Source organism: Lonchura striata, chromosome 5 (assembly GCF_050655825.1).
Source record: "Lonchura striata isolate lonStrDom1 chromosome 5, ASM5065582v1, whole genome shotgun sequence".
In the NCBI taxonomy this organism is placed as follows: domain Eukaryota; kingdom Metazoa; phylum Chordata; class Aves; order Passeriformes; family Estrildidae; genus Lonchura; species Lonchura striata.
In genome coordinates, this window is record NC_140707.1 from 50352927 (window position 1) to 50379010 (window position 26084).

The 26084-nt window shown below is 39.7% G+C and overlaps 2 protein-coding genes across 21 annotated transcripts in view; one reads left to right on the forward strand and one right to left on the reverse strand.

Moving 5' to 3' along the window:
• The window catches only part of ZNF410 (zinc finger protein 410), a 26462-nt gene extending 5837 nt beyond the window's left edge, over positions 1 to 20625 (forward strand). For 7 of the 18 annotated variants that reach the window (XM_085580525.1, XM_085580526.1, XM_085580530.1 and 4 more), the window contains 8 exons: positions 8475 to 8610; positions 8903 to 9136; positions 9420 to 9611; positions 10466 to 10625; positions 10938 to 11119; positions 13778 to 13867; positions 14935 to 15060; positions 15608 to 16229. In XM_085580525.1, the coding sequence (XP_085436651.1) occupies positions 8475 to 8610; positions 8903 to 9136; positions 9420 to 9611; positions 10466 to 10625; positions 10938 to 11119; positions 13778 to 13867; positions 14935 to 15060; positions 15608 to 15792 (1305 nt within the window). In that variant the 3' untranslated portion in view covers positions 15793 to 16229. Of the gene's footprint in view, positions 1 to 207; positions 5216 to 8474; positions 8611 to 8902; positions 9137 to 9419; positions 9612 to 10465; positions 10626 to 10937; positions 11157 to 13777; positions 13868 to 14934; positions 15061 to 15607; positions 16230 to 18499; positions 18640 to 20528 lie in introns of those variants that run through there. The other 11 variants (XM_085580528.1, XM_085580538.1, XM_085580537.1 and 8 more) reach the window with 5 other exon arrangements.
• On the reverse strand, positions 3257 to 26045 carry FAM161B (FAM161 centrosomal protein B). Of its 3 annotated transcripts, none has more exons than XM_085580504.1 (8): positions 25698 to 26045; positions 23971 to 24533; positions 21940 to 22277; positions 21428 to 21555; positions 20979 to 21146; positions 20398 to 20497; positions 18913 to 19043; positions 3257 to 13900 (listed from the first exon to the last, which is right to left on the reverse strand). In XM_085580504.1, exons 1-8 carry the CDS (start codon positions 25844 to 25846, stop codon positions 13864 to 13866), a joined length of 1614 nt encoding a protein of 537 aa, XP_085436630.1. In that variant the 5' UTR covers positions 25847 to 26045; the 3' UTR covers positions 3257 to 13863. The 3 variants fall into 3 exon arrangements, with proteins under 3 accessions (XP_085436630.1, XP_021398411.2, XP_085436631.1); XM_021542736.4 differs by lacking the exon at positions 3257 to 13900 and adding an exon at positions 16711 to 18697; XM_085580505.1 differs by lacking the exons at positions 3257 to 13900; positions 18913 to 19043 and having other exon boundaries at positions 20376 to 20620.
• Between the last annotated feature and the right edge of the window lie 39 nt (positions 26046 to 26084).

The following is a 26084-nucleotide window of genomic DNA, read 5'->3' on the forward strand; positions in this document are numbered from 1 at the left end:
AGTGTTTTTAGTGACATTTGCTAATGCTTCCATGTTTTGATTTGAATGGTAAAAAATTAGAAAATATTGCAAGTTTCTTTCACCTCCTTTCAAGTATCAACCAATATTCTTGCCTGTTCTCAGATTACATATTTTTCCACTATTACAGCACTATTTTGTTATGAGAATAAAATAAATTAACAAATTGACTATTTCTTTCCCTCAAAGCAAATTGACTCTACTTGGTTTTGGACAATCTGGATTATTATATCAGCATCAGCCAGTTCTGTTCTTCAAAGTATTCGTGTTTCCATTAAGCAGTTGGCAGAAGTGGTAGGCAGCAGCACACAGGAGATCCCAGTTGCTCAGTGTGGAGCTGCTGGACTGTTCCAGGTTCAGCTGGGCATGAATTGCAAGGACATTTGTGTATGCACAGCTGGCCGCAACCACAGGTAAAGCATGAACATACACATTATCACATGCACAGGGAAAGCGTGAACAACCATGGTTTGCTATAGCTGTAGTAGCTATATATATATATAGAGAGAGAGAGAGAGAGAGAGGGCTATTGCTGTACCCTCATTACTTGACTCTCATGCATACTCACATTCACATGGTCTCTGCCAGGCCTGCAGTTCTGCCCAGAGCCAGGACTTTTAAGCCGCTTTCTGGCTGGAATATTTTTTGGTTTTTGTTTTTTTTTTTTTCCTAGACTGTGGTAGCCTCCTACTTGTAGTAAACTAGAAGCTTACTAGCAGTAGACTCACTTGTGAGTAGAGTATTTAGGAATGTCTTTGGTAATTAGATAGGAGGGGATGGCAGTGATGAGGCACAGCAATGTATTGACTAGCAGCCAGCAAACATATGTTTGGAGTCTCTTCTCTCCCCCCTGTACCTGGTTATTCATTTATCTGCCTTGAGTCCTCCTGTGATCCTCCTCCTACACATAGCATAATAAACTTAACACATCCTGCTGTCCTTGTTATCTTGGGTAGTAAGTTTGGTCTGTTGTATGAGACCCTTTCTGATAAGCCATAATAGCTTTTTTCCTTAGTTAAAATTTCTGGTTGAACGTTTACAAGATGTCACTCTTAACAGTGGCTCACTAATCAGTTGCTGAGAAGTTCTGGGTTTTGTTGCTCTTACCTGTAATATGCTAGCTACAAGTGTCTGCAATTTGTTACACTCAACACCACCACCACCTGCTGCCTCTCCTATTTCTTAACTCATTTTTCGGGTTGAATGGCCATTAGTTATCTCTGTTCATTTCCCCACTTAAAGATGCAGGGGTTGTTATCACTTGGTATTCTTGCTTTTTGTGGTTCTCAGCTTTACCTCTGCAGATGGCTAATGTCCTGGAGCAGAGGACATAGTACAGCTATGAAATATGTTTTGGGGAAGTTTGTAAGACTTAATTGAATGGTTTTTGTTAAGTCTTGTTTCTATCCCTATAAGCAATACAGTATGTATCTTAAACTGGTGCTCTAAAAAGAATTACATGCTGGTTATGCATTACAGCTCATGTGATGTGTTAAGGCATTTGTTTCTTAACAGAGCAGCCCTTCCAATCACACTGTTCAGGAAAAGTAGCTGCAAATTCATACTAGCTCTGAGTAGTCTCAGCACAATCTGCAAAGTGCTCCTCTCTCGTGCCTCAATATTCTTCTGAGTTCTGAACGATAAGGTGGGAGGGCTTTGTTACTTTTGTCTGTGAATGGGTGGGTTCCCTTAGATTATTTCTGACAGCCAAGGACTAGGACAGTTGGAATGCTCATTGCTCATTCCTCAAGTAGGAGCTGTAACTGGTCCTTGTCTTTTCTCAACATGAGTAAGGTATTTATTAATTAGGCTTGCTTACATAATCGTCCTATTTCCTCATGGCAGAGTTGCATTTCCGTCCCAGCAAGCCCATAATAAAAGTTAGCTGTTTATTCTCCAGAAGAAACAGGCCTGGTAAATAAAAAAAGTTAACAGTGGTTGTTGCAGAGGGCATCCTTTCTGTAGATGCTTTCTTCTAAACTATGTTCCTCAATCTTGATCGAGGCTATTTTATACTAAAAATTTTGATTTATTTCCATACATACATACACTTTTGTTTTAGTTCTGATTATGAAACTTGGGTGTTAAGTTAGTTTCACATCAAAGCAATAGAAAATAGTGCTGGTAGATACTCTTTTTACACTTTCCCCAAATAGCAGTTCAAATGTCTCAGAAAGTAAATAATGATTTTACATCCTCTAGGGAGCCATGTTATCACACCACAATTCTTATAGCCACAGATGTTTTTTCATATACCCTATCATGTGAGATATATATTAAGAGCTAGCTGTATTTCTGTGACATGTGGATAACAACAATCAAAGCACTATGTCTCTATTGCATAGGCTTCTTTGCTACTGGCTTTATCCCTAAAGAAGCCACCAACATACCATTAAATACTTAATGCTTGAGTAGAGGTGAATCCTCCTTTCATAGAAAGTTACAAAGTTGCTTGGAGACTATTGTATGAACAGGTGGATCTGCTTTTTCTTCTGGACTCCCTGCCCCCAAAGCTATGTAACTATCATTCCTCATGGAACTGCTAAGATTTGCATTTTGCATGCTTTAAGCCTTCAAGGTGATTTATTACTTGCATGTATTTCCAGTCACCTCCACCATACTGGTCCAGTGTGGGGTGCTTTCTGCTCTTGGGGTAACTCTTAGCACAGTCAAATGAGTTATAACTATGTTCTGTAAATGGAGTTAGTTATTGAAAAGGGGGTGAAGAGAGGTATTTTAGCCTCTCTCTCCTCCTCAGTGCCTCACACGGAGAGACGCTTGTGATTTCATTAGTTTCCCAGAGGGTGTATGGGAGGAGGACATCCCAGTTTCTAGGTAACAAGCCTTCTGCCCTGCACACCCTTCAGCTCCAGCCCCTCCTTTCTCCTCCCCCTCCACTCAATTTTTTTTTTACCTCTATTTTGTTGTGGTCTACTGGTTAAATTTAGAACAGGAATGGTTTTGATTAAAGACATGGTTGCTCTGGGAATCTAGTCTAGCTCTCCAGCTGTCTAGTGGGAGGATAGATCTGAGGTTCTGGAGAACCTTCTTACCCTGTCCCTCCCAGCAACCCCTACTTCAGCTAAAGCAGCTGGCTGACACTTCTTGGCTTTTGAATCATCTATTATGGGACAAACTTAAGATGATGCCTCCCAGGTGGCTATATCATCATTTGTTTCTGGTTTGGTTGTTTGTGGGGTTGTTTGGTTTTGTTTAGTGTTTTTTTTTTGTTTGTTTGTTTGTTTTTTTGTTTTGGTTTGAGGTTTTTTTTGGGTTTTGTTGGGTTTTTTATTTCGTTAAGGATTTCTAGTAGAGGTTATCAGTTCTTTAAACAGTTTTTTGGTTGTTGTTTGTTGTAGGGCTTTTTTTTCCCCTCTCAGGTCAGGGACATTATTCAAGTCTCTTGGTAATGCAAGCATTCTGCATTGCTTGCAGTGATAGACCCTGGCATAATCCTGTCCAACCATTTCTTGTTGACCAGCATTGATAACAAGTATCTGCTTAGTGACAACAGCCAAGAAATATTTTACATTTTTTAATACATTCACTGTCTGTATTATTTACAGGATTTTCAGGTATGTGACATTTCAGCTGAAGTAGTTAAAGGAGGGTATATTCAAGAAGGTGATATGGCAGAGCAAAAATAAAATTCTTTATGCCAAGATGCACTTCAACTTTGCCCTCCAAGGATTATGGGTTCTCTCAGTATGATTCATGTCTGTCCCATAAAGTTTGAATCTTTTAAGTCAAGGATGTCTTTTTGCAATATTAAGATTTACTTCAAATTCCATGGGATGTCTTAGCTATAGAGTAAAGCCACCTCACACCTCTTACTGTTCCTACAGTATTCTCTTAATACTCTGTGCATTCAATTTCCCTAACTACAAGTATTCTAGTTTCCCAAGATGACTTATCTGCTTTGCTTACAAATTCTAGCACTTCAACATAGTGGATCAGTCTCTTCCCTATGTAGGGATTCTACAGTCACCATCTCAGGAATATTTACAGCCCATTTGGGGCCTGTTTGTGATCCCAGATGTTTTTTTGGTTATGGGATCTGTCAAACTGTACAATCTAGGAGATTCCTGCCTTCCTAGTCTTTCAGACATGAGACCATCAGACAGTTCCCAGGTGCACACAGAAGTGCACCTGGGCCTGATCTGCCAAAATATGCCTGTGCACACACAGACAGTACAGACATTATGGCTGTGGCAGGATAGGGCTTTTACCAGCACACTCAAACACAAATGGCATTCCCCTGGGAAAGAAAGGTCACAAATGGCCTGATCCTGTTCCTGCTTATCAGGTAAAAAGGTTTGACATTTGCTGGCATATCACACATGTCCTCCCTTGGCTGACATGCATACTTGTGGTTGTTTATTTGTCCACTCTTTGCCAAACCTCGAGTCCTTCCATTATCTATATCCAGGCCTTGGGCTTTTTAATTCAGCTTCTGGCCAGGATTTTGGGTTTCCAGATTGTGTTTTTCTGTATTTCACAGTCTATGCAAAAGTGAATTTAATCAAATGAATGTACTCAGAAACCATTTAGGAGCAGAAAGCATTAGAGAGGATGAGGTAGACTCCAGTGGTTATGCAGGGCAGCAGCCTGCTAATGTGGTAACCAGTATTATCCCCAATCCTTTCTGTTCCCAGTAGTTGTTTCTCTCCTATCTGCCTTGATCCCTCCATTTCCTCGCCTTTGATCCTTCCCTGAAATATCCATAAGTTTCTCACAGTCCCACAGTTTCCACTCAAGGTACCTTGATATGTTTTACCTAGTCCCAGAATTTCCCCCATGTCCCATAGAAAGTTTGCTCTTGCAGATGAGATATGGGTTCTGGTAACCCAAGATAACATTGTTCCTATTCCTTACAAAGTTTCTGGTTGAATTTTTTTCAAGATCATACTCAAGTTATTCCTGTACTGGCCCATCCATCAGTGTCCTAGGAGTTCTGGATATTTTTACTCTCTCCTATCTGCAGTTTGCTAGCGTTTGTTAGTGTTTATGTATCTGTGCATTTAATTTATAACCTATTCTTTCCTAGATTTCTTTGCTGAATAGCCAATTACCAGATACCCTTATAATTTCCTATTTACTTTCAGCTGCAAAACCATGTTGCAAGAAGCTTGGGACAGCATGACACAATGCTTGTAATGAGTTCTTTCTATTCAACTTGCTGTAGTTCTCCACAAAGGTATTCAATGATTTTGAACAGGAAAGTTTAGGAAAAATCAGTCAAGATAAAACTAACATGAAAACTTTTTATTTTGTCTGAATTATTTGAGTTGATGATTGGTTTGCTTTAGTTTATGTGAAGAGTTGAGGTTTTTTTACTTCACATTTTAATAATGGGCATGATTCATGTTGGTTTGTTTCCTTCTGCTTTTTTTGCCCCAATTCTCTGTACTAGTTTGTCATTACAAAGCAAATTAAAAGGAACTTATTTCTTCTGAACATCTGTTTCTGGTTGTTGCATTTTGCTTTTCTCTAGTGGCTTAATGTTGATATGTTGAAGTGGAAGGTTTGAAGCAAAGCTTTCTTCTTGAAGGAGGCAAGTTTCATTTAGGTCTTTTTGTATAAAAATAGGCAAGTCCATAAAACAGGTGTTTCATGTTGGAGTAAGAAGCAGTAGGGCTCATCAGCATGAAAGATAGTCTAATAATTTAGATCTATGTTAGTGCTCACAGTTTAGTCTCTACTTTTTCTTTCTGGTTACGTTGCACATTATTCCTAACTCTCTTTTTACATCCCTTTCTCCTATTTTTAAAATCCTAAATTAGAATCCCCTCCCCCTGGGGAGGGGACTGTCTCTTATTGCCTATGTATTTTTTTTTTGACAACATAAAAATAGATTCATCTTCTTGCTAGGTCCTCTGGATAATCTTATATCTAAGACGAAACAATTCTAACCTTTCAAGCTGCCATCTGGCTTGTGGCCTAGTTCAAATGGCACATTGCCATCTGAATGACTGCAGGACTTAATTTGTAGCTTCATAATTGTCAGTGATGACAGCCTGCTCCTAAGGGAGGGTGAGCAGGGAGTCAAAGATGATCCCAGCCCAGGCAGTGCCCTCACAGAGCAGGGCACAATACTGCAGCACCTGAGCATGGAAGGCAGAAATAGGTGCTGTAATCCACAGCCCTCAGCCCTGGATAAGGCAAAGTGGTGACCCAGTCCAGGGTCTATCCAGAGTCCAGGTAGGAGCAGCAGAAGATAGGGCTGGAGACACAGTAGAAATCTGAGGTTCATCCAGTAGACAGGTAAGCCTACAGCACAACTCGGGAAGGGAATGAATGATTGGCCCAGGCTGAGCATAAAAGGAGGCCCTAGGGAGACAGTGTGAGTGCAGGTCTCAGGGAGACCAATCAGGGCTGTTAAAGCTGTTAACAGCAGCTCTTTGAGGGTAAAGTGTTTGAGAAAGCATCAGTGTTTCTAGTGTTCTGAGAGGAAATGAGCATAGAGAAATCAGAGCACAAAATACTGTTTTCTTTACAGTTCCTTTGATTTAACAGGCTTTCTCTTGATGTAAGAGACACTGTAAGAGGCTGCTGTCTGCTACAGGAATAATTTGGAATTAGATGCCAATAGTTCTGAAAAGGAAGTACTAAGGCAATCACAACATACAAAATAAAAATCAAATTATCTGTGACTGGTGGGTTTTAATCACAAATATACAATGGGCACATCAGGATTTTTAGTGTTTTTCTTTTGACACTGATGAACTATATCACTGCACAGACAGCTCCATCTAGGCTCTCTGTGACTACATGTTAAAATGTGTCACAATGAGGGTAGTAGTTTTTAAATACCTATCTTGTACAATTTCCTTCTAAATGCCAAAGATAAAAGTTTGCTGCATACAGTTGTTTGCTAGACAGCAGCAGAATGCAGGATTTTTGTCAAGGAGTTTCCTAGAGATAAGGAACTTGAGGTTTAATTTTTTTGTGTATTGTTAGTGTCCATATTTCTTCATTCGGTGTTAAAAAAAACCCCTGAGAATGTGAGTACATGAGTTAATTTGTTTGACAGAACTTAAAGGCAAACAAATAGATGCTACATGGAGGTTTTGAGCAGTATTTTCTCTGAAACATGGAGTATGGTCTGGGTGTGTTACAACTGGCCACCTATCTTTCTGAAGTGTAAATCCCTTCAGGGGAGAGATTTGAGACCATGTTTAAAAAAGCTCATGCAGTTCACAGAATTTGTTCAGTCCGTTGCAAAAGTTGGACTGTGTTATCTCCTAACTCCTAGCAGCACTTCCTTTGTTAAATCAAAATGAACACAGACTGAGTGCTTGTAGCTTTATCCTCATTAATATGGGCAGCACAAAGTACCTGATTCTGTGTTCAAGGGTTGCTGCCTAAGGAAAACCTTCATGGATTTCTTTGGGATCTATCCTCACACTTCTCATTTCACTTGCTGACTAGACTGTCTTGGGGTTCATTAGCATATGACATGCACTGGAAATTAGTGTGTGCCTCTAGAGACCCACTGTAGAGAGCAGGACCACATAGGAAGAAGGTAAGAATGGAGTTTAATAAGAAGACAGGATGGAATGCAAGACTTAGGCCGTGCCAGACAACTGAATTGACCAACTTCCTGCTTATGTGCAATGGGCCCCTTTTATCCTTCCCTCTCCATTTTCTTATGTTTGTTCTGCCTTGATCCATCTTGATCCTTTCCTTTTCCTGCCTTTGGCCTTTCCCTTAAACAATGCCTAATAAGTCCTGTACAAATCCCTCAAAAATTTTTGACCAGTCCCAAATCCTCCCCAGGGAATGTATCTCAGTTTAAGTCCTATACCTCTTTATGCAATAGTCCCCCTTGTTTCGTGTAGTATTTTGGAGAGGGTTTCTTCTGTTAATCCCCTTAGTGGGTGGGTTGGTTGTCCATCTTTGATGGTTTTATGAGTCATTGATTTGGATGGGTGAGGCTGTCTGTATTCTTCCCTTTGTCAACCCAACCGTGTTTCTCTGATTGTTATCTGCTTGTTTTGCATACCCATATGGTAGACATCTTTGTAACTAGTCTTCTGATTGCCTTTTTTAATTTAGAAAAGGCCAGCTTTCAGTTAAATATTTAAACACAATAATTTAAAAAAATACCTGTACCAAAGGCTGAGTGTGGAAAGCATTACCTTGAAATGTTAGACCATAATAAAGTATCAAGTGGTAAAATATTAATTAAAAATAAATATAGCCTAACTTGACTTACTTTGCAATGATCCAGAGCTGTTTATTATATGTTGAATGAGAAGTTTGTAGGTATTTCAGAGATAACAAACAATTCTTTCCTTGTATTAATGTAAATTGAAAAGTTTCCGTTTTTATCTGTGTGTATTCATGGTATTATATTCAATGTCTCCTACAAGACAGTAAGGACTACTAGTTTGACTGGATTTAGTTAAATTATTTGTGCTGCTCTTGACCTAATCTTCAGTATGTTTTTTCAGCTGCTGGTTCAGTTTGTTCAAAATACTTCTATTCCACTGGGACAAGGACTAGTGGAATCAGAACCAAAAGACATCACCTGTCTCTCTCTGCTTCCTGTTACTGAGACCTCAGAATGCAACAGACTCATGTTGCCAGGTAAAATCTATGTGGCAGATCTTTGTGACCCTGCCCTTCATACAGCTGTCTTTACTTAACCACTCTGCTCCCACTGTTTCTTGCTGATAAGACATTCCAGGGATGGAGGAACAAGTTCAGCAGAGTGACTGAATCTTCTCACTTAATAGTGAATTCTGACTAGTTAGAAACTTCCTCTTCCCTTCTCTCTCAAGTTCTGGGGCTTTTTTTCTTAGGAAAATAATTTCATAGGTGTCCTTTAGTCATAGTGTATTTATACTTTTATTTACTCTGGTTTCACTTCCCTCATTAGATGATGAAAGAGATCTCACTTCTCCAAGTCACACTAATTCTTCCAAAGATGTTTCTTCATCTGCTGTCTTGAGAAGTCTCCAGGTAAATGTAGGCCCTGATGGAGAGGAAACAAGGGCACAGAATGTACAGAAACCATCTGAACTTCTGTCAACTCCAGAAACTTCTAGTTTATTGCAAGACTTCCAGCCTAGCGACAGCACTTCATTCATTCTTCTCAATCTAACAAGAGCAGGTAATTGTCCTTCTGTTTGTCATCTGGCTGGATATGTCTCAGGAGAATGCAGGAGATACAACTCTCTCCCTGCTGCTTATGAAGAAGAAAGATCATTACATTTTCTGGGCATTATTGGATATTTTTAGAGCATTTAGTCATCAGCACCTTTCTACAATTTAGAGATCGGTGGAGACTTTTCCAGGGCAGCTATTTCATCCATGCTATGAACACTAATCTCTGAGAAGCAAAAGAAATTTCCCTCTGTTACATTATTGTTTCACAAATTTGTCTTCTCTTCTAGGGCTGGGGTCTCCCGCAGAGCACTTGGTGTTTGTTCAAGATGAAGCAGAAGATTCTGGCAATGACTTTCTCTCCCACGATAGCACAGACAGCAGTACCCCATGGTTCCTACGAGTGCAAGAATTGGCCCATGACAGTTTAATTGCTGCCACTCGGGCACAGCTCGCAAAGAATGCCAAAGCAAGCAATAATGGTAGGAGATCCACAGATTGTGTCTCAAAAGTTGAATGTTCTATACAAGACCCTTAGTTTCACATTGTTTCTTCCTCTCTTTAATTCTCTCTTGCTTTGAATCAGTTATGACATCTTCAAATAATCAGTGACAGAATGATACAGAACAATTCTGTCTTTTTGTTCATGATAAATAGGCTTCTCATGTTTTCTTGGGGAATGAACTCTAGTGGAACCATCTGTTCATTGTAGCCTACTAGTTCTCCAGTACATGTAAAGAATATCTTCTTTCTGAATGCAGCTGCTTGTTTTTCAACTTTTATTTTCACTTTTGAGAGCCTATTTTTAATACATACTATGAATTATACTTTCTTTTTAGCTCCACTGTGTTTGGAGATCTGTTTTCTGGAGAATTCATAATTGAATTTAGTCACATGCTTTCTGACTTAATTATTTTAATAAATAATTGCACGCAAATGCAATACCTCTTATTTTAGCTAAGGTGTTTCTAAAAGCAGCTTAGCTAATAGGTGATAGTTGGCTGACAGTTAAAATTGGTTGTTTGGTATTGATATAGAGACCATTTTTACAATTTCTGGTGCATTGGCTTTCTATTCTTTTTGTGATAAGCCTTATCTGGTAGCAGCAGATCTGATCCAGATGACTTGTTAGGAATACCTGGTAGGGTTTGCAAGTCTGTGTCTGATCACTATTACAGGCTAGGCAGCAGCATAGGACATGCTAAACAATTAGTAGCCAGACACATGCCTGATTTACAATCCTGTATCATATATAATGCTGTTTTTCCTATTAACTTTGACACATTATAGTAATCTGTATATTTTTTCGATTTCAGTAGGCTTTTTTTTTTTCCAGGGGAAAATGTTCATCTTTGCACAGGAGACGGGCAGCCAAAAGATTCAAGCCCCATTCCTCATTTATCTCGTGTGGAAAGAAAGCTGAAGTGCACGGTTGAGGGCTGTGATCGGACGTTTGTATGGCCAGCTCACTTCAAGTATCATCTGAAAACACACCGGTGAGCAGAATGAACCTATTTGTGGTTATGACCTTGAAAAAATGCACTGTCTATTTGAGATAATGTTAGGTTTTGACATTAACAAGCTGCGAAAACCTGGCACTATTCATATAAATAATACATCTGTTGAGTGCTTTAAGTCAATTATTCTGAAAAACTTGGATTAGATTTATATGATTTTGCAGGTACTTGTTATGTTTGGTTTAGAATTTTTGTATTTTAACAGGTATTTAATAAAAGAAAGAAGTCAAGTGTTCATGAAAAAATGCATTGCGGTAGCTGGCAATGAAACAGCTTTTTGTTGCTTTCCAGTAACGACCGCTCCTTCACCTGCCCAGCAGAAGGTTGTGGAAAAAGTTTCTACGTCTTGCAGAGGCTGAAGGTGCACATGAGAACTCACAATGGCGAAAAACCCTTTGTGTGCACAGAACTGGGCTGTGGTAAACAGTTCACAACAGCTGGAAATCTGAAGAATCACCTACGAATTCACACTGGTGTGTTTTGGGCCTCACCTATTTGTGTTCTGCTGAGGTGGGGTCTTTCCTGAGGAATAAACCGCTTCCTCCTCTGTCCTCAAACTACTGAAAGTATTATGTTGTTTACCTCTGCCCTCCATTAATGTCCCTTTTCTGTCAATTCACCTTGATCTATAGGTCAGATAAATCAAGTGCTAATTTGTCACTATTCTGTATAGTTTCACACAGGCTTTACCTTTCAAATGGTGTGCGGTGATGCTGTATTCCGTTCCAACGCCTATTCTGAAGATTCCCTTGCAGTTATGTGATGGAGGGAGGGGTGTGTGAAACTAAACTGTTATCTAGGGAGTAGTTAGTGAACATGACTTCTGAAATTGTGTTTTATAAAGAGGTTGTTTGAAATTCCTGAAAGTCGCAATAGCTTAGATAGTAGGCACTGTACTGACATGTGCCTGACTAACTAGCTTGTGTTACCCGTGTTGTTTGTAGAATGACTACATTTGGGACATACGGGGAAATGAGGAATGCAGTGGAATGAGTAGCAAAGAAAAGTAGAAAAAAGCGTTAATTAGAAGACAGCAGTATGGTGTGCAAACTGCTGTTTGTGCCAATTCTAATTTGGGATGTTAGTATATGCTGAAGCCTGTGTACTCTCAAGTCATGCCCAACTTTTTATAGTAAATAAAAAAAGAACCTTCATTTCACAGTGCTGTATTTTATACATGGTTTGTTTATGATGGCTCCTCTGGAGAACATGATCCTGCCTTTCAGTATTTTCAGAAGTTGGTATAGCAGTCAAAGGGCTTTAGGTGTTTTTGTACTATAAAGTTTGAGAGAGGCACAAAAGTTACTGTTGAAATGACCAGCAATATAATAGTGACCAGCAATTTAATTAATGACCAGCAAAGTTCATAGTGAATAAACTGGTGATTTTGTTTGTTTAGTTTTTTAAGCTTTAGGGTTATCACAACACTTAAACAAATGGCCCAGTTCAGGCTTCTCGGAATATTGTTAGAGATTCCCTGATGGCTTCGCAAGCATTGTATTACAGTTGGTTAACATTTCAAAATAACCTTGACAAAAATGAGAGAACAAGGCCTCCCTGGTAAAATGAAATTACAGATTATGTGGGTCGCCAGCAGCTGTTTGTGCCTTCTGCCTTACTTAAACATGACCGTATGGTATGTGGTTTGTCGATGCACATGGGAAAAGACTGCTATTTTAAAGTATGTGCAGTCTAGCTGGAACACATGGTTTGGGGGCAGATGTTGGGATGTAGTTAAAAACTGTATACCAATAATAAAATTTTGAATATGTAATGTAGTAACAGCAGCTATACTTTTTGCAGTTTTCTTTTGCACTTACAGCTCTCAGCCAAGGTGCAGATTAACTTTATAGGCCCAACTGATACATGCACAGTCCTCACTGATAAGAGCGTTCCGTAACCAGCAGAGTAGTAGCTTCTGGAGGAGTGAATTGCAACTTTCTAAACTGCAAATGGATAATATGGAATTAAGCATTTGATCAGACCAAAGGTGTTATCAAATTGCAGGTGTAAATAGCTCTAGGGTGTTTTATAGATGGAACTGTGCACTGTTATTTAGGTCAATGATAGTTTTTCCAAACTTCTAAAGATTTATATCAAGCCAGAAAGTACAAAAGTGTTTGAGACTCTGCTACATATTTCAGCTTTGTAACAGCAATTGGAACATGCTGTGTTGATTCTTTTTGCTTGCAGCTGTCAAATGCTATTGTAGATAAGAGGCTAATAAATGAGCTGTAGGAAGAAGAGTTCTAAAGGCAAATCCACAGTAAAAATGCCTTTAAAAACAAGTTTACTCTGAAAGAATTACATATATGTTGTACAATAAATTGTTAAAATAGCTTGCTTAATTTCCTGTGGTCTTGCTATTACTTTTGTACAGGGGTCTAGTTAAAGACTTGAAATCATAGTGTTAAACGTGGTATATTGAGCTCTTTAGAGGGGTGTTGCAAGCAAAAGTTATGTCTAGCTTTATTAAGAGAATGTTCAAAACAGATTAATTTTATTGAACTGCATTAATATAGTAGCCTCACAGTTTATCATAATTTAAATAAATAAAAAATAGCTGGGATATAAATTTCAGCCCATGAGAACAATTTGTGCCTTGAATTACAGTTTCACTTCACATAGATATAAATGACTGACACATCTCTCACAGGATTTTGGCAAGTTCAGCCTGATCTAAAGTATAGAATCTGATAGGAAGGGAAATACAGTTAATGGGATTTTTGGCACTGAGAGGCAGAAAGGGAGCAGGACCCTCTGAGTGTGTGGAATGAGAGCTGGTTGTTGAGAACTGCAAATAGAAGATGTATCATAGATCAAGTAGTTTTGTATTACTCTATTAGAATTTATATACTTGGAAGATTATCTAGAAACAGTGGTCCCTTGCTTCACTTTCAGTGAATGATGGTCTAAGAATATTTTAAAATAATGCCTCTGTTTACTCTGGTGAAGAGAATGCTGTAAAAGCCTTAGGAAGTTAAGGAGAGGTGTGCAATTTCCATGGAACTCTGATATACATACGGCCAAATGGGAGAATGGAGTAGATGGAGTCCAGGCTGTTCTCAGGGACTTGAGCAATCAGATTAAGTTGTGATCCCAAAATCTAAGAACTTACTTTTCCCTTGTAGGGGAAAAACCCTTTCTGTGTCAGGCACAGGGATGTGGTCGCTCCTTTGCTGAATACTCCAGTCTTCGGAAACATTTGGTTGTCCACTCAGGTAGGAGTCTTCATCTGACATTCTGTGATCTGTCTGAAAAAAGACCTTTATTGTAGGACTTTGATTTTATTTCCTTAAGAAAAATCCTGGTTTATAAAGAACTTCCGGTTATAGTGTTTTTTGGCTTCCCTTTCATGATGCCTGTACCCTATACTCTTTAATTTTTTAGGTTGTTTCTATTTCTGAACTCAAATTACATTTTTAAAATTATTTAAATAATTGTCTCTAAAATGTCATGAAGTGAATATATTTCATAGCTGCCATTAGCTTATTTAAGAGAGACTCTAGCATCTCTGTATATTAACCACAGTCATTTGAATCTGGATTTCTGCCATAGGTAGGGTTTTCCGTTATTTTTTCCTACTACATACTTGTAATTGAACAAAGGTTTAGGTGGAAAGGTATTTCACAAGTGTTTCAAAGCTTCTGCCTTCTGTTTTGATTGATCTATCTTAAATATCATCAGCACAATGAAAATGGTATGTTTGGGAATGGGAGATTTTATTGAGGTAATAACATCTGGGATTGAGTTCTCCATGCATTTCTGTCCTGTCTCCTTGGCTTCCATGCCATTGAGCCAAGGAGTATGGACAGCGTGCTTGTATTGTGAAAATGATGAACTGCTCTGAAATGAAAATCCTTTCACAGTGACAAGTCATCATCAAGTCTTTACTTAGTAATGTAAACCAGATGCTGTAATTCATTGTGTGATGGCAAGAGACAGCTTCCTTGCCTCTGGTCATTTTATTCTATATGTGGGACATTAAGTATTTCCATATCAATGAGTAAATTATTTCAAATAACTTGTTCCCTCTCATCAGTCTGACTTGAAGATTTTGTGACTCTTTAGACTTGAGTTATCCAACAACTGCCATTACTGATATCTAAACCTCTTCTGTTGTAGAAGCTTATGACCCTCCAGGAGATGGGAATACTTCTCATTCAGTTTTTACTGATAAATTAGTACCAGTGGTATTAACAGCCATTTCAAAACTGTTATTAGTTGATGAGGTCTCTTCTCCCAATTTGGTAATTCTTGGGATATTTCTTCCCCCTTTGACTCCAAGGAGTGAAGCCCCATCAGTGCCAAATTTGTGGGAAGACATTTTCCCAGAGTGGTAGCAGAAATGTGCATATGAGGAAACACCACTCCCGGATTGGAACAGCTGGCAGCAGGGAGCGAGAACAGCCAGGTAAAGAAGGGTGCACAGTCACTCTGGGGGGAAAGTGCAGGAAAAAAATAAGTGGATGGTTGAAGAAAAGATATTTGTCCTGATAATATGAGACCTCAAGCCAGTAAGAAACAAAAGTCTGTTCCTCTTGGAGATAAGGACTGTTTACCCTTTTCTAGGACAGAAGACAAAGGTGTATTTTTGTATGGCAGTCAAGGGGCAGATATGTTTATTGTTTTTGAAATCAATATGAATCTAGTTGGGGTTTTTTATGTGGATTTTTTCCGTTGGTTATGTTTTCTTGTTGCAAGCAGCCTGGGTTTTTTACACAATGTGAATTATTTAAAGAGAAAGCCAATCCTGTACAAGATCCCACCATAGTAAGGTTCAAAACAATAAACAGTGTTTTCTATCCATTGGAGCATTGGCTACCCAAAGAGTAGGAATGGATAAAGTAGGTGTCTAGGGAAGAACTCAATATGACTTGAAGTGGGGCAGGGATTGTATCATATATTGCAGTGTAATTGCATCATGGGAATTTTCTTTTACCCTTTTCTTTTTGCAATAGAGTCACTGATGGGGAGCAGTTTGCTGGAAGAATCAACAGTGCATAGTAAGAATCTCATCTCCATGAACTCTCAGCCCAGCCTTGGTGTTGAGTCTCTGCACCTGCCAGACACTGAGACAATTATTGGAGTAGAAGAGGGTGAGACCAGCTGCTCTTTTTTCCGCCCTCTTATATGTGGTGACTGAGATGGGATCAATCATTCCTTTTTGAGGCTCACCATATTGCAGTGGGGTGAATGAACATTACTTTAACTGTGCACAGAGGGGTGGGTAGATAATGGATGAATCCTAAAACTGGAGTTGGAGATCTGCTGGACCAAGTTTCTCTCTTGCAGAGCTTGAAAGGTGAAGTCTGCTTAGGTGTTACTTAGCCCATGTTGTGGAACACCATTACAAAACTGCTTATGCAGTCCATCTCCTAAAGCCTAATGTGTTTGTTTTGCTGGAGCACCTAGGAGCCCCAGCTAAGGACCAGGACCTCATTGTGCTAGGCACTGTTCAAATATTCAGTATCTTGAGGAACAGGCCTTCCTTCCACCCTGTACCTTCAGAGACTATATTCTAATACATCTCACTGTCAGAAGCTGACTTACTATATGAAATAAATGTACTACTTGATACCATTTGGTTACATTTGCTGTGTCTGTTCCTGCTTTTCCCAGTCATTTTTTTCCAAAATGTTTTTGGTATATCAAGCTCTTTAAATCCACAAGGTGTTCTGAATATATTGTTAACTTAAAGAGTCTTCACAACTGGTATTATTAAGAATGCAGAGTTTTGCTAAGGTACTGTGTATCTGTAATAGCTTCTATGCAAAGGGAATGCCTAGAGTTTATATTGCTCCCTAGCTGAATGGAAAGGTAGTGCTGCTGCTGGTACAGGCATTGTAACGTCGAGGTTCATGCAGAAGCTCCACCAGGTACCCAGGAATCAAGGTCTGATGCAGTTTGGCTGCCATCTCAGCAATTGATGGGAGATACTCCTCTTTTCTCAGTACAGTGAGATGTCTTTTTTCTACAGTATTTTTGTAGGTTAGCTGAACAGGCTCCAAATTTTGTAACTGACTATAACCAAATATTTTCATAAAATGAAAAAATCCAGAACCATAGTTGAAACTCTTTATTTCCACACTAGTTTTGAGACATATTAAGAGACTAGAGTTCTCTTACAGGATAACAGAAATGTAATCCTCCTTTCAGAACAAAACTTGGTTTAGCAACAGAGTTGTGAGTTTCAGTTACTTAATTTGATGCTTTTACTTTGATCACATTTCTGCAATTTCAGTTTAGGGATCAATATGAAGATTAATTTATTTGTTATTATATTCATGCGTGTCACCTTAGTATTTGTTAAAAGATTATGGCATAAGAATTTAAACTTTTGTTCCTCCTTTCTTAGGATTTCCCTTTTCACTTCACATACTTGGAAATTTCTTTTTTCAGCACCATTAACTATTATTATGCAAACTAGCAACCTATTTTAGTAAATACCCTTTAAAATGTATGTATTAAAATTTCAGTCCCACTGCTCCAAATATATCCATTCAAAGAGGCTTTAAACTACAGACTTAGAGCATGGAAGTAATCTTCTTTACTTCCTCTTTCAATGTGGCAAGGCACAGTGGCATCACTGCTATTTTCCAGAGGGTACCCAGAGAAAGAACAGCCTCTATATGTCCTACACAATTAAACCTGTGTAGGAACTGGTACACTGCCTGTTCTCAGTGTGGAGACCAAGTCACTAATGAGGATGCTGCAGTTCGGTGCATTCAGCCTGTAATGTGTAGCAGTATGAAACCCCTGGGCCACAAATCCGTGGATTTAGTACTTTGTTATGGTTAAAAATGTAATTATTTCAGTTTTGTATCTTTGTCTAATGTGGTAGCTCTGACAGGTACTGTATTTCTGATTTGATGATAAGGCTGTGTTGTTACCGTGTAAGGGAAAAAGGATTGAGGTGACAAAGACACATCTTCTATTTAAGTAAGTGAGAAAAAGATGACTGATAAGGAAAATTGAGCAATACAGAAACATTATATCTATTTAAAAATATTTTAATATCAAAGTGCAAAATTCTCAGAAAACATTCCAGATGGAAAGGATTTTTATTTTTGAAATGGTTATTAGTGTCAGGTAAAGAGAAATCGCTAAAGTGTGAAATACGCCTTTCAAGATGCACTAGACATTTGAGTGTAACGTCCTGGCAGACAACACCTAATATTTTTTCCTCCAAAATCCATCTTTGATATCACAGTAATCATACAATTAGGATAATAATAATAATTCAAAGTGATGCATTCAAAGTGTTTAACTATAACCTTCCTCATAACATTGGTTGTTTTTTGAGCCAAATTAATGACCTAAATTGGTAAGATGTTGAAACACTTTTAAATCGTGACACGTGAGAAATTTTTTAATATAGGAAAACTATTGCTTCTTAGTAATGAGGGGAAGAAGCAGAGGTGGTAGTGGGTGAATGATGAATTAACACCAGAGAAAGACTTCCCTTTGAATCTTTTCCCAAGGTGGGCCAAATTCTGGTATTTGTTTTTGTAGAAATACCTTGTTTGAAACCATTCTACCACACGTGTGTCTAAAAAAATGTTCAGCACAGTAGAAGGCATGCTCCCTTTCCTGTGTGCTTCTGTGGCATGAATGCAAGGAGCTGACATGAGAGAATATACCTTTTCAATCTTTCATATCTATTTTTATCCAAAGATAGTGCTTCAACCTCTCTGGCTTCTTTTGTTGCCCATTAAAGGGAAAGAACTCACACAAGGGACACTTTTGAAGACTAAGGGAGACTGCAGGGTTTGCTGGGCTGAACAAGACATGCTCTAAACAACAGTTGTTTTTTTTTTTTCTTTACTAAATTCTCCCATCTCACCCCACAGCAATTCTTAGGTGTCAGCTTAAACTGTTAAGTTCCTGAGGATTAACCTGGAGGAGAATCTTGAACTAAAGAAGTCAAGAAGTGATTGATGGATTCTTCTGCAAGCTTTTATGTTGCAACTCCCTTTGTGCTCAGTTCCTCCTGGGGTACTCCTTCCTGTTCAGTACAGTCATCCTTTTCACCCCGAGGCTCAGGCAGCCTGCAGAAACAGTGATAGGCTAATACCAGAAATGGCTGGCCCTGTGCATATGAAATAGGGTGCATTCATAGGAATTCAGAGAGAGAAGCCACAACAAGAGCGGTGAAGTTGATTTAATTTTTCTACACTAGATTATAAAAACTGGAGTGCATTCATGAACAAAGAAAATATTTTTAGTCACAGATGAAAGAGCTGTACTGCATTGTTTTTATTACCTGTGAACATCAGATTCTTCTTCCAGCAAGTCAGTGGCATCTTTCCCTTTTTTCTTTACAAATTCTTCGCTTAGGCCAGCCTGCTGGAGGGTGTGTCTGTAGCGACGCTCTGCTCCTTGACGAGCGTCATGCTGTGAAATTGAAACCTTAAACAGTAAATGCATAGAACTGGGGATTCCCCATAACAGTCAACTTCTTTTGAAGTGCACATCTGACTCCTAATGGGGACCAGAGGACAACACAACCTCCTGTCCAAAATGTTTGTAATCCATACAGTACAGTACCAAAACTGAACACTAGGACAATGTCATACATCTCCCAAAGGCAGAGCTCACATTTTTGTGCTTCAGTTCTTTTTTTTCCTTCCTTCTTCTGTTCTCCTCCTTCTACTGCATTCTAGTCTTACCAGACTGGTATACTTGTGTCTGAGTCCTAACTCTGACACTCAAATCAAAAGTATGTGCAAAACAAAAGCCATGTGCAATCCTCTAGAACTAACAACAGTGAAGTTAATAAATGGAGAGTGCCTGTGAAATAGCTTCATATCAGCTCAATTAAAAAGCAAGCATCTTGGGTCCTATATCCTCACTGCTTCCAAATGAACCTTTTAAGTCAATGCAGTCTGAGATTAGGCCTAGTTTTCCAGAGGGACTGGCCAGTCCCTAAAGATCAAGGTGTTATATATGGAAGGATCAAAATCTAGTATGAATGTGAGTGAACACTACTGATTAATGGTGAATTATTACCAATCTGGTACGTGGAAATTTTACCAGTATTTATCACACATGCATGTTCTCTGCCTCCATTATCAGAACAGAAAACATGATCCAGGAGAGTACTTTCTGTTGAGAAATTTTAAATCAGCATATTTTCAATGTATTGTCAATGGAATGGAAAGAGAAAACCCAGGGAAAAAGATACAGTACAGACTGTATCTATCCTTCAGGTGCAATAGAGATTTGCAGCTGGTACTGTGTGATGGTTGAGATGTGCTGAATGCAGCCCCAGATTTCAAAGCCTTCAGGTGATAAAAGCAACATAACCATCATTAATGTTCTTCTGCAGCAGTAGAGGTACAAAGAAAAAGTGCTTAACTGGAGAGGGTTTTAAGAAAAAATTTTGCATATCCAAATTGTAGTCTATGGTATTCAGGTGCAGAATAGGTATTTATTTAATTTATTTAATTTCCAAGGCCTTGATTTTGATCAGACCATACATACTTCAGATCACATTGCAATACGTACTAGGAACTGGCAAACTCCTAGAAATAAGCCTGAATGTTTTTTTCAAGGAAAAAATAGAAAGGAAAAGCATACTTTGGTGGCTTTTCCATGTTATTTTGAGTGCTGTCCAGAGACTATGTGACCATTTGTACCTTCTTATCCATTAATTAATTAATTTGAGACTAGATTTCTTAATGCCTGTCTTAAATAAAAGACAATTTATCCTACTGCCCAGAAACACTCTGGGACATTGACCACTTACCTTGGTGACCTGCTCAAAAAGGAATGGTCTGTTCTTGACTCGCAGCTTCATTTCTTCCAGCTCTTTTCTGTATTCTTTTGTTCTCTCTTGCATATTTTGCCTGAAATGGAAAAATTGCCTGTCTACTATAGGTTACCTCTGACTGTAGCTGATCAGGAATGATGACTTCTCGGTGAGTGTTTCATTCTTTAAATCACTTTGGTAATTCTCTTGATTTTGAATGCTGGGAAAAAAAAAAACTATTCCTGACAAGTTATGGACCTATTAGCAAAGCTCTTCTAGACTGCAAGCAAGAAACAGGGTTCACATTTTTAGAAAAACTTGTCTCTTATGTGTTCTTTATCAAGTTACACATTACAGTTGACTGGCTGTACAAATTAGTTCCTACAAATATTAATCTAAAGGAAGCAGTTCTGTATGGAAGGAGAAGCATGGAATTGTCAAGATATCCAAATGAATGTGGAATGGATACAATAGCTAGAAAGGTTAGGAATGTTTTTAGACCCAGTCTGTCCTAAAGAATTATCTGATGATCTTCATCAAGAGCAAAAGGTTATTTTTGCGCAGAGTAGGATACTGACCTGTTCTGTTTTGACTTCTCCTTTAGTGTTTCCTTCAGACTTTTATGAGGATCCAGTGCTTTTGCTCGGCTGTTCACAGACTTTTGCATAGCTTGACATTTCATTTTCTGTTTCTCTAGCCAATAAATTCCTTCTTTGTCCCCTTCCTTTTTGTTATCTTGGGCATATCTATATGGAAAAAAAGTTACTGATGAGCCCAAGTGGAATGCCAGATCGCATGCTAGGTGGGAATTTCACTTTTGTAGTCCTCTAAGGAGAAAAAGCAAAATTTCAGCCATACAAGCGTACAGTTTCCAAAGCAGCTGGGAGACAGAGAAAGACTTGGCAAAGAAAGAAGACAGAGAAACATTTAGGAAATGTATAGTTGATGTGATGAGGGAAAACACTGGTGTTTTTTCCTCCATATTGGTCAGTAGTTGTACAGTCTTGTAGACAAACTTTCTACCTACCTAATAGCTGATTCCCTCTTTCTAGTTGCATCTGTAATATGCACAGGAAGGGTGTTGGAAGAGAGAGAGGAAAGTCCAGGCAGGGAGTGACTTTTTTGCACTGAAACCTTGGAAAGCTTCTGAGAATCCTGAAAGAAATGAAACTTCATTCAGTGTATTTGTTCACAGACAGTTGCTAGTACAGAATGTCCTCTTTTATTTGCCTACCAAAGAGAAAAGCTGGGGTATGAGAATGCACTCATTCTTCTCTTCTATCAGCAGAGATTTACATGTGGATGGGTTGTGGATGGGTTGAGGGACAAGGGGAAGGAGACATAAGAAAGGGTAACTGAACCTTAGCTGTCATAGCTCATCTCTTTGTGTAGAATTTTGTTCCCTTGTTTGGCCTAGAATTCTGCATACAAGGGTGGATGTCACAGGATGTTAACCATTAATAATTAAATGCTATTAACTTGAGAAACTGGTATCTTGATAGGAGAAAGCAGTACCACCAAAATATCCAGCTATCTCACCTTGCTCTTTTCATTAGCCTGCCTCTGCCTGGCATGGAGATTGGAGGTTCTCAGCTTGAATGGCTTACTACGAGTTGGCTCTTTGATTTCTTGTCTCCTCACTGTTTTCCTCTGAAACGCCCAGTAAAGTTCTTCAAAATCTGGTATTGTTGGATTAATCCTTGGTTTGAAGCTAAAACTTTTGTCCTGTAAGAAGCCAAGTTTTTCCTGCTTAGTTCTGGTGGCTGTTCGGGACTGAGGCTCCCTCCGACAGTTGCTGGTATCTATAGGAGCTACTGAGCTCTTGAGCAAATCCTTTGCTCTCATTTGAATACGGATTTCCCTGTAGAGTTCAGCTTCTAAAAGATCAAAAGGAAAGCAATGAGGAGAGTGTGAGTGACATAAAAGGCTGAGAAATTGCCACCACCCAAGTCTAAACTTTCCATTATGATGGCAGCTACACATATAGGAGAGACCAAACATCCTGTGCTCTCCTTTTCCCTTTTTCAGCCCCTCTCTCCTCTGCCTCCCAGGGAGAAATAATTCAAAGATACCAGTAAAACCATGGTAGGGACTCTTTCTTAGGCATGCATTTCTAGATATATTTTACTTACTGGAGCAATAATTGAACAGGACTTCTGCTATTCTTAGGGATACCAGATAACTTGTGCCCTTTGTCTCCTTTGTCTTGCAGAATGCTTAATCTTCCATACTAGTCCCATACTTTTTATATGGGACTTACAGCCATTTTGACTGAGTGTTACAAATGAGTTGTAACAGATGATAGCTTTTCCATGTAATCTCCATCAGTAATCGTCTATATTGGAAAAGCTTTTAAGTAAGGAACATTTGACAGATAGATCACATTTTGTGACTTTCGTGACAAACTTTCCATAGAATATGTTTCAGATTATAGCATCAAACTGAAGTCCTTCCCGGTGCAGCACTAAATATTTATGAAAATGCAGACAGTTGGCTGGGGTTGGTTTTCTGCTTTCAGGAAAAGAAAATCAGTATTGCTGTTTGCAAAATAAGATGGTTTTGAGTCAATTTATAGGTATTCATTGCCTGAAGTATGAAATGTTATTTTCTTCACCCTTCTCATATGCCAAATAGAACAATGGTTTGTCCTTTTCTGCCTTTTACTTTTCTAATCTATTTATGTTAAAACATAATGTTTTCTGATGAAAACTCAACTGGTGTATCCTCAAGAAGTCACAGAAACAGTAAAAAAGAAGAAAAGAATGAGAAAAGCCATGAGAATTATTAAGGACTGGCTTAGTTCCCACTTTCAAGCGTGAAGTCTGAATTGCTTACTTCAAACTTTGAACTGTGGTGGCTTAAGCCATCTGAAAGCAGGCAAGCATCAGGAAAATTTCCTTGGCTGCCCTGACTAGAATGGTCCTGGCACCTACTTTCCCCATTTTAGCAACTGAGCCAGTGCAAGTGGGAAGGCAACTGGAAACATCAGAGGATGGCAGGAGAAACTGGACTATTACACTATCACTTAAAACCAAATAAACTGGCTGATTTGGGATCAGGAAATATTTCTCTCCTCTCCTAGGGGTTCTGTGTAGAATGGATCGCTTGGGTAGGAGTAAAATTGTCAGATCTAAGATACTGCATGGACCTTGCATATCTATGGCACTACATCTGTCTTCATGTTTGTGCCACAAATCATCTCAGTCCCTTTAGTGTAACCAAAGGTATGAAATCCAGTGCAGGGAAAGATTCCCAAACTATCATGATCTGCAGCAAAATGGGTACGGAAATCTGTCTGAAGAGCTCAATGTGCCCATGTTTTCTGGGAAGTGGAACAGAATTGTTGTTGCTGACACTCATACAGGACTACTAACTTAGGATACTCTAGTGCAAGGGTATTTAAACAAAATGTAATGACCAGTGACACACAGGAGACTCAACATCAGGGGACACTGGCTTTAGGCTCCAAGTGATGCCATATGAGCCATGATCTTACCTCCCAGCATGGAGACAGCTGGGACAAGGGACAGGCAGGGAGGTGCTTTTACAGAAAGAGCCCTGGCATGTTACCTTTGAGTTTATCTCCAAGAAGTGAGTCATAAGTAGATTTAGGAACTTTTTTACTGGCTTGCTTCTGTTTGGAGCTCTCATTTGGGGTTGCTGCTGCCAGGAATTTTTGTCTGATCGCTTCTTTCTTTTTCTCTTCCTTCTCCAGAAAACTGAAGGGCCGCTGTGTTGAAAGTAGCAGCTCCTTTCTTTTCTGTGTTGCTGCTTGCCTGCGAATCTCATTCTGCTCCATTATTTCCTGATAAAGGGGCAGAAACACATGGGCAGGTACAGGCTGTGCCCGGAATTGTTTCTGACATTCAACTTCATCCTGGCTTTGCCTTTTGTCTCTGTGTTTGTCTAGTTCAAGAAACATGTATGACTTCATCAACTCGGACTTTTTGCGAGCTTCCCGCAGGGTCATTTTGAAAGGCTGAGGGATGGTGATGGAAGGAATCCAGGGAGATGAAGCGCTTTTTGGCCTCAAGCGGGATTTAGGAAACAAGTGAGGCTTTTGCTGATCCCAGGTACTGTCTGAGGTGAGGTCGGTCAAAGAACTGGACTGCCTTATGTTACCAGATGTATGACTAAGACAAACACATTATGAAGGGGAAATCAGTGACATTATTAAAAAACAGAGTTAAAAGAAGGGAGACACTACTGATTAACAGAAAGACACCGCAGGCTAAGCTGGTTGTTAAAAGACAAGCCTAGGGTTTGTCATTCTCAGGTTACATATTTCGCTTTGCTACCAAAGTCTGTGAGCAGAGCTTTGCTTGTTTTGTTTTCCATGTATAAAATGGAAGTTGGGCTACTTAGCTTTGTCATGCAATTTATTATGCTGCAAGCACTCTATTGCCAGAAAGGCCACAAGCAAACCATAAAGTTCCAACTTTAGGGTTGTCTTGCTAACAGCTACTCAAAATAACAGACAAAGGCAGAAGAGGCAATCAGGCACACAGATGCACAAATCCCAACAAACACTACCCAAACATTAGCATTCCTGGGATACTGATGGGAACTTCATTACAAGAAACTGCTTTAGTGTGACGTTTGAGAGGTTCAGCTGGAAACTTTGTTCCTGAGAAGATGACCATATTATTGATAATAAGAAAAAAAACCCACCTGAGACTATCCTGGGTCTCATGAAAATAGCAAACATCTCATAGGTTGTGTGAGGGTGATTGTGAAAGTGACCAAAACTTAGATTTTAGGGAAGGAATAAATGCAGGCAAAAGGAAGGATCAAGGTGAATCAGAGGGGACCAAGAACAGCAAAGGGGAAGAAAGTGGGGGAGACAGAAGGTGCAGATCATGTGTGAACAGAGTCCTGGTCAATACACTTGCTGGTAATTGCTGCAGTCTCTTCTTCATAAACTATTTCCTTTGTAAGAGTGCACGTGTGACCTGCTAGTGAATGCAAAGCTAGATTAACCACAAGGAAAGTCATCTGAGAGCTCGACCTTGGAAAGACCACAGCTCTGAAGACTGGATAGAAATGTGTGTCATGTGCTGGCACATTTCAAGCATGATTAGCTGATGAGTGAGGTGGGGATTTGTCCTGTTCGTGTTTTATGTGCAAGCTGCTTAGGGGGGCACCTGCTGACCCCATCCTCCCGGCTGTGACTACACTTGCGGCCAGTGTTTTGGCACTATACACGTGCATTCTGGGACTTCATGCTCCGCATCCTCCTTGGCCAGGAGAAGGAATCCTGCACCCCATCCTGCCATCCTTACCAGGTATCGTCCTACCTGAGAGCCTCCCTCAGCTTCTCACGCAGAACTTCCGCCTCCCTCCTGAAACCCTCCAGCTCCTCATCTTCTTCGAACACCCCGAGGTCACCCCATAACTCTGCCTGGCACGGTACGCCCGGTTCTAACGGAGACCGCCGGCCCCCCATCCCGATAGGATGCTCCCAGCTCCTTGCCCGGCGGCGGGAAACGCAGGACTCGGCGTGTTACAGCCTGAGGCGATGTCGCGTCACCTGGAAAAAACGAAACAAATCGGGAAGTTGCTGGTTTTGGGCTTGCGAACCCGCCTCCCCGCCCGGGAGCTCCGCAGCCGGGCCCCCGCTCGACCGCGGGCCGCCGCCTCAGCCCGCCCCGCCCCGGCCTGCACCAATCAGCGCGGCCGGCGCC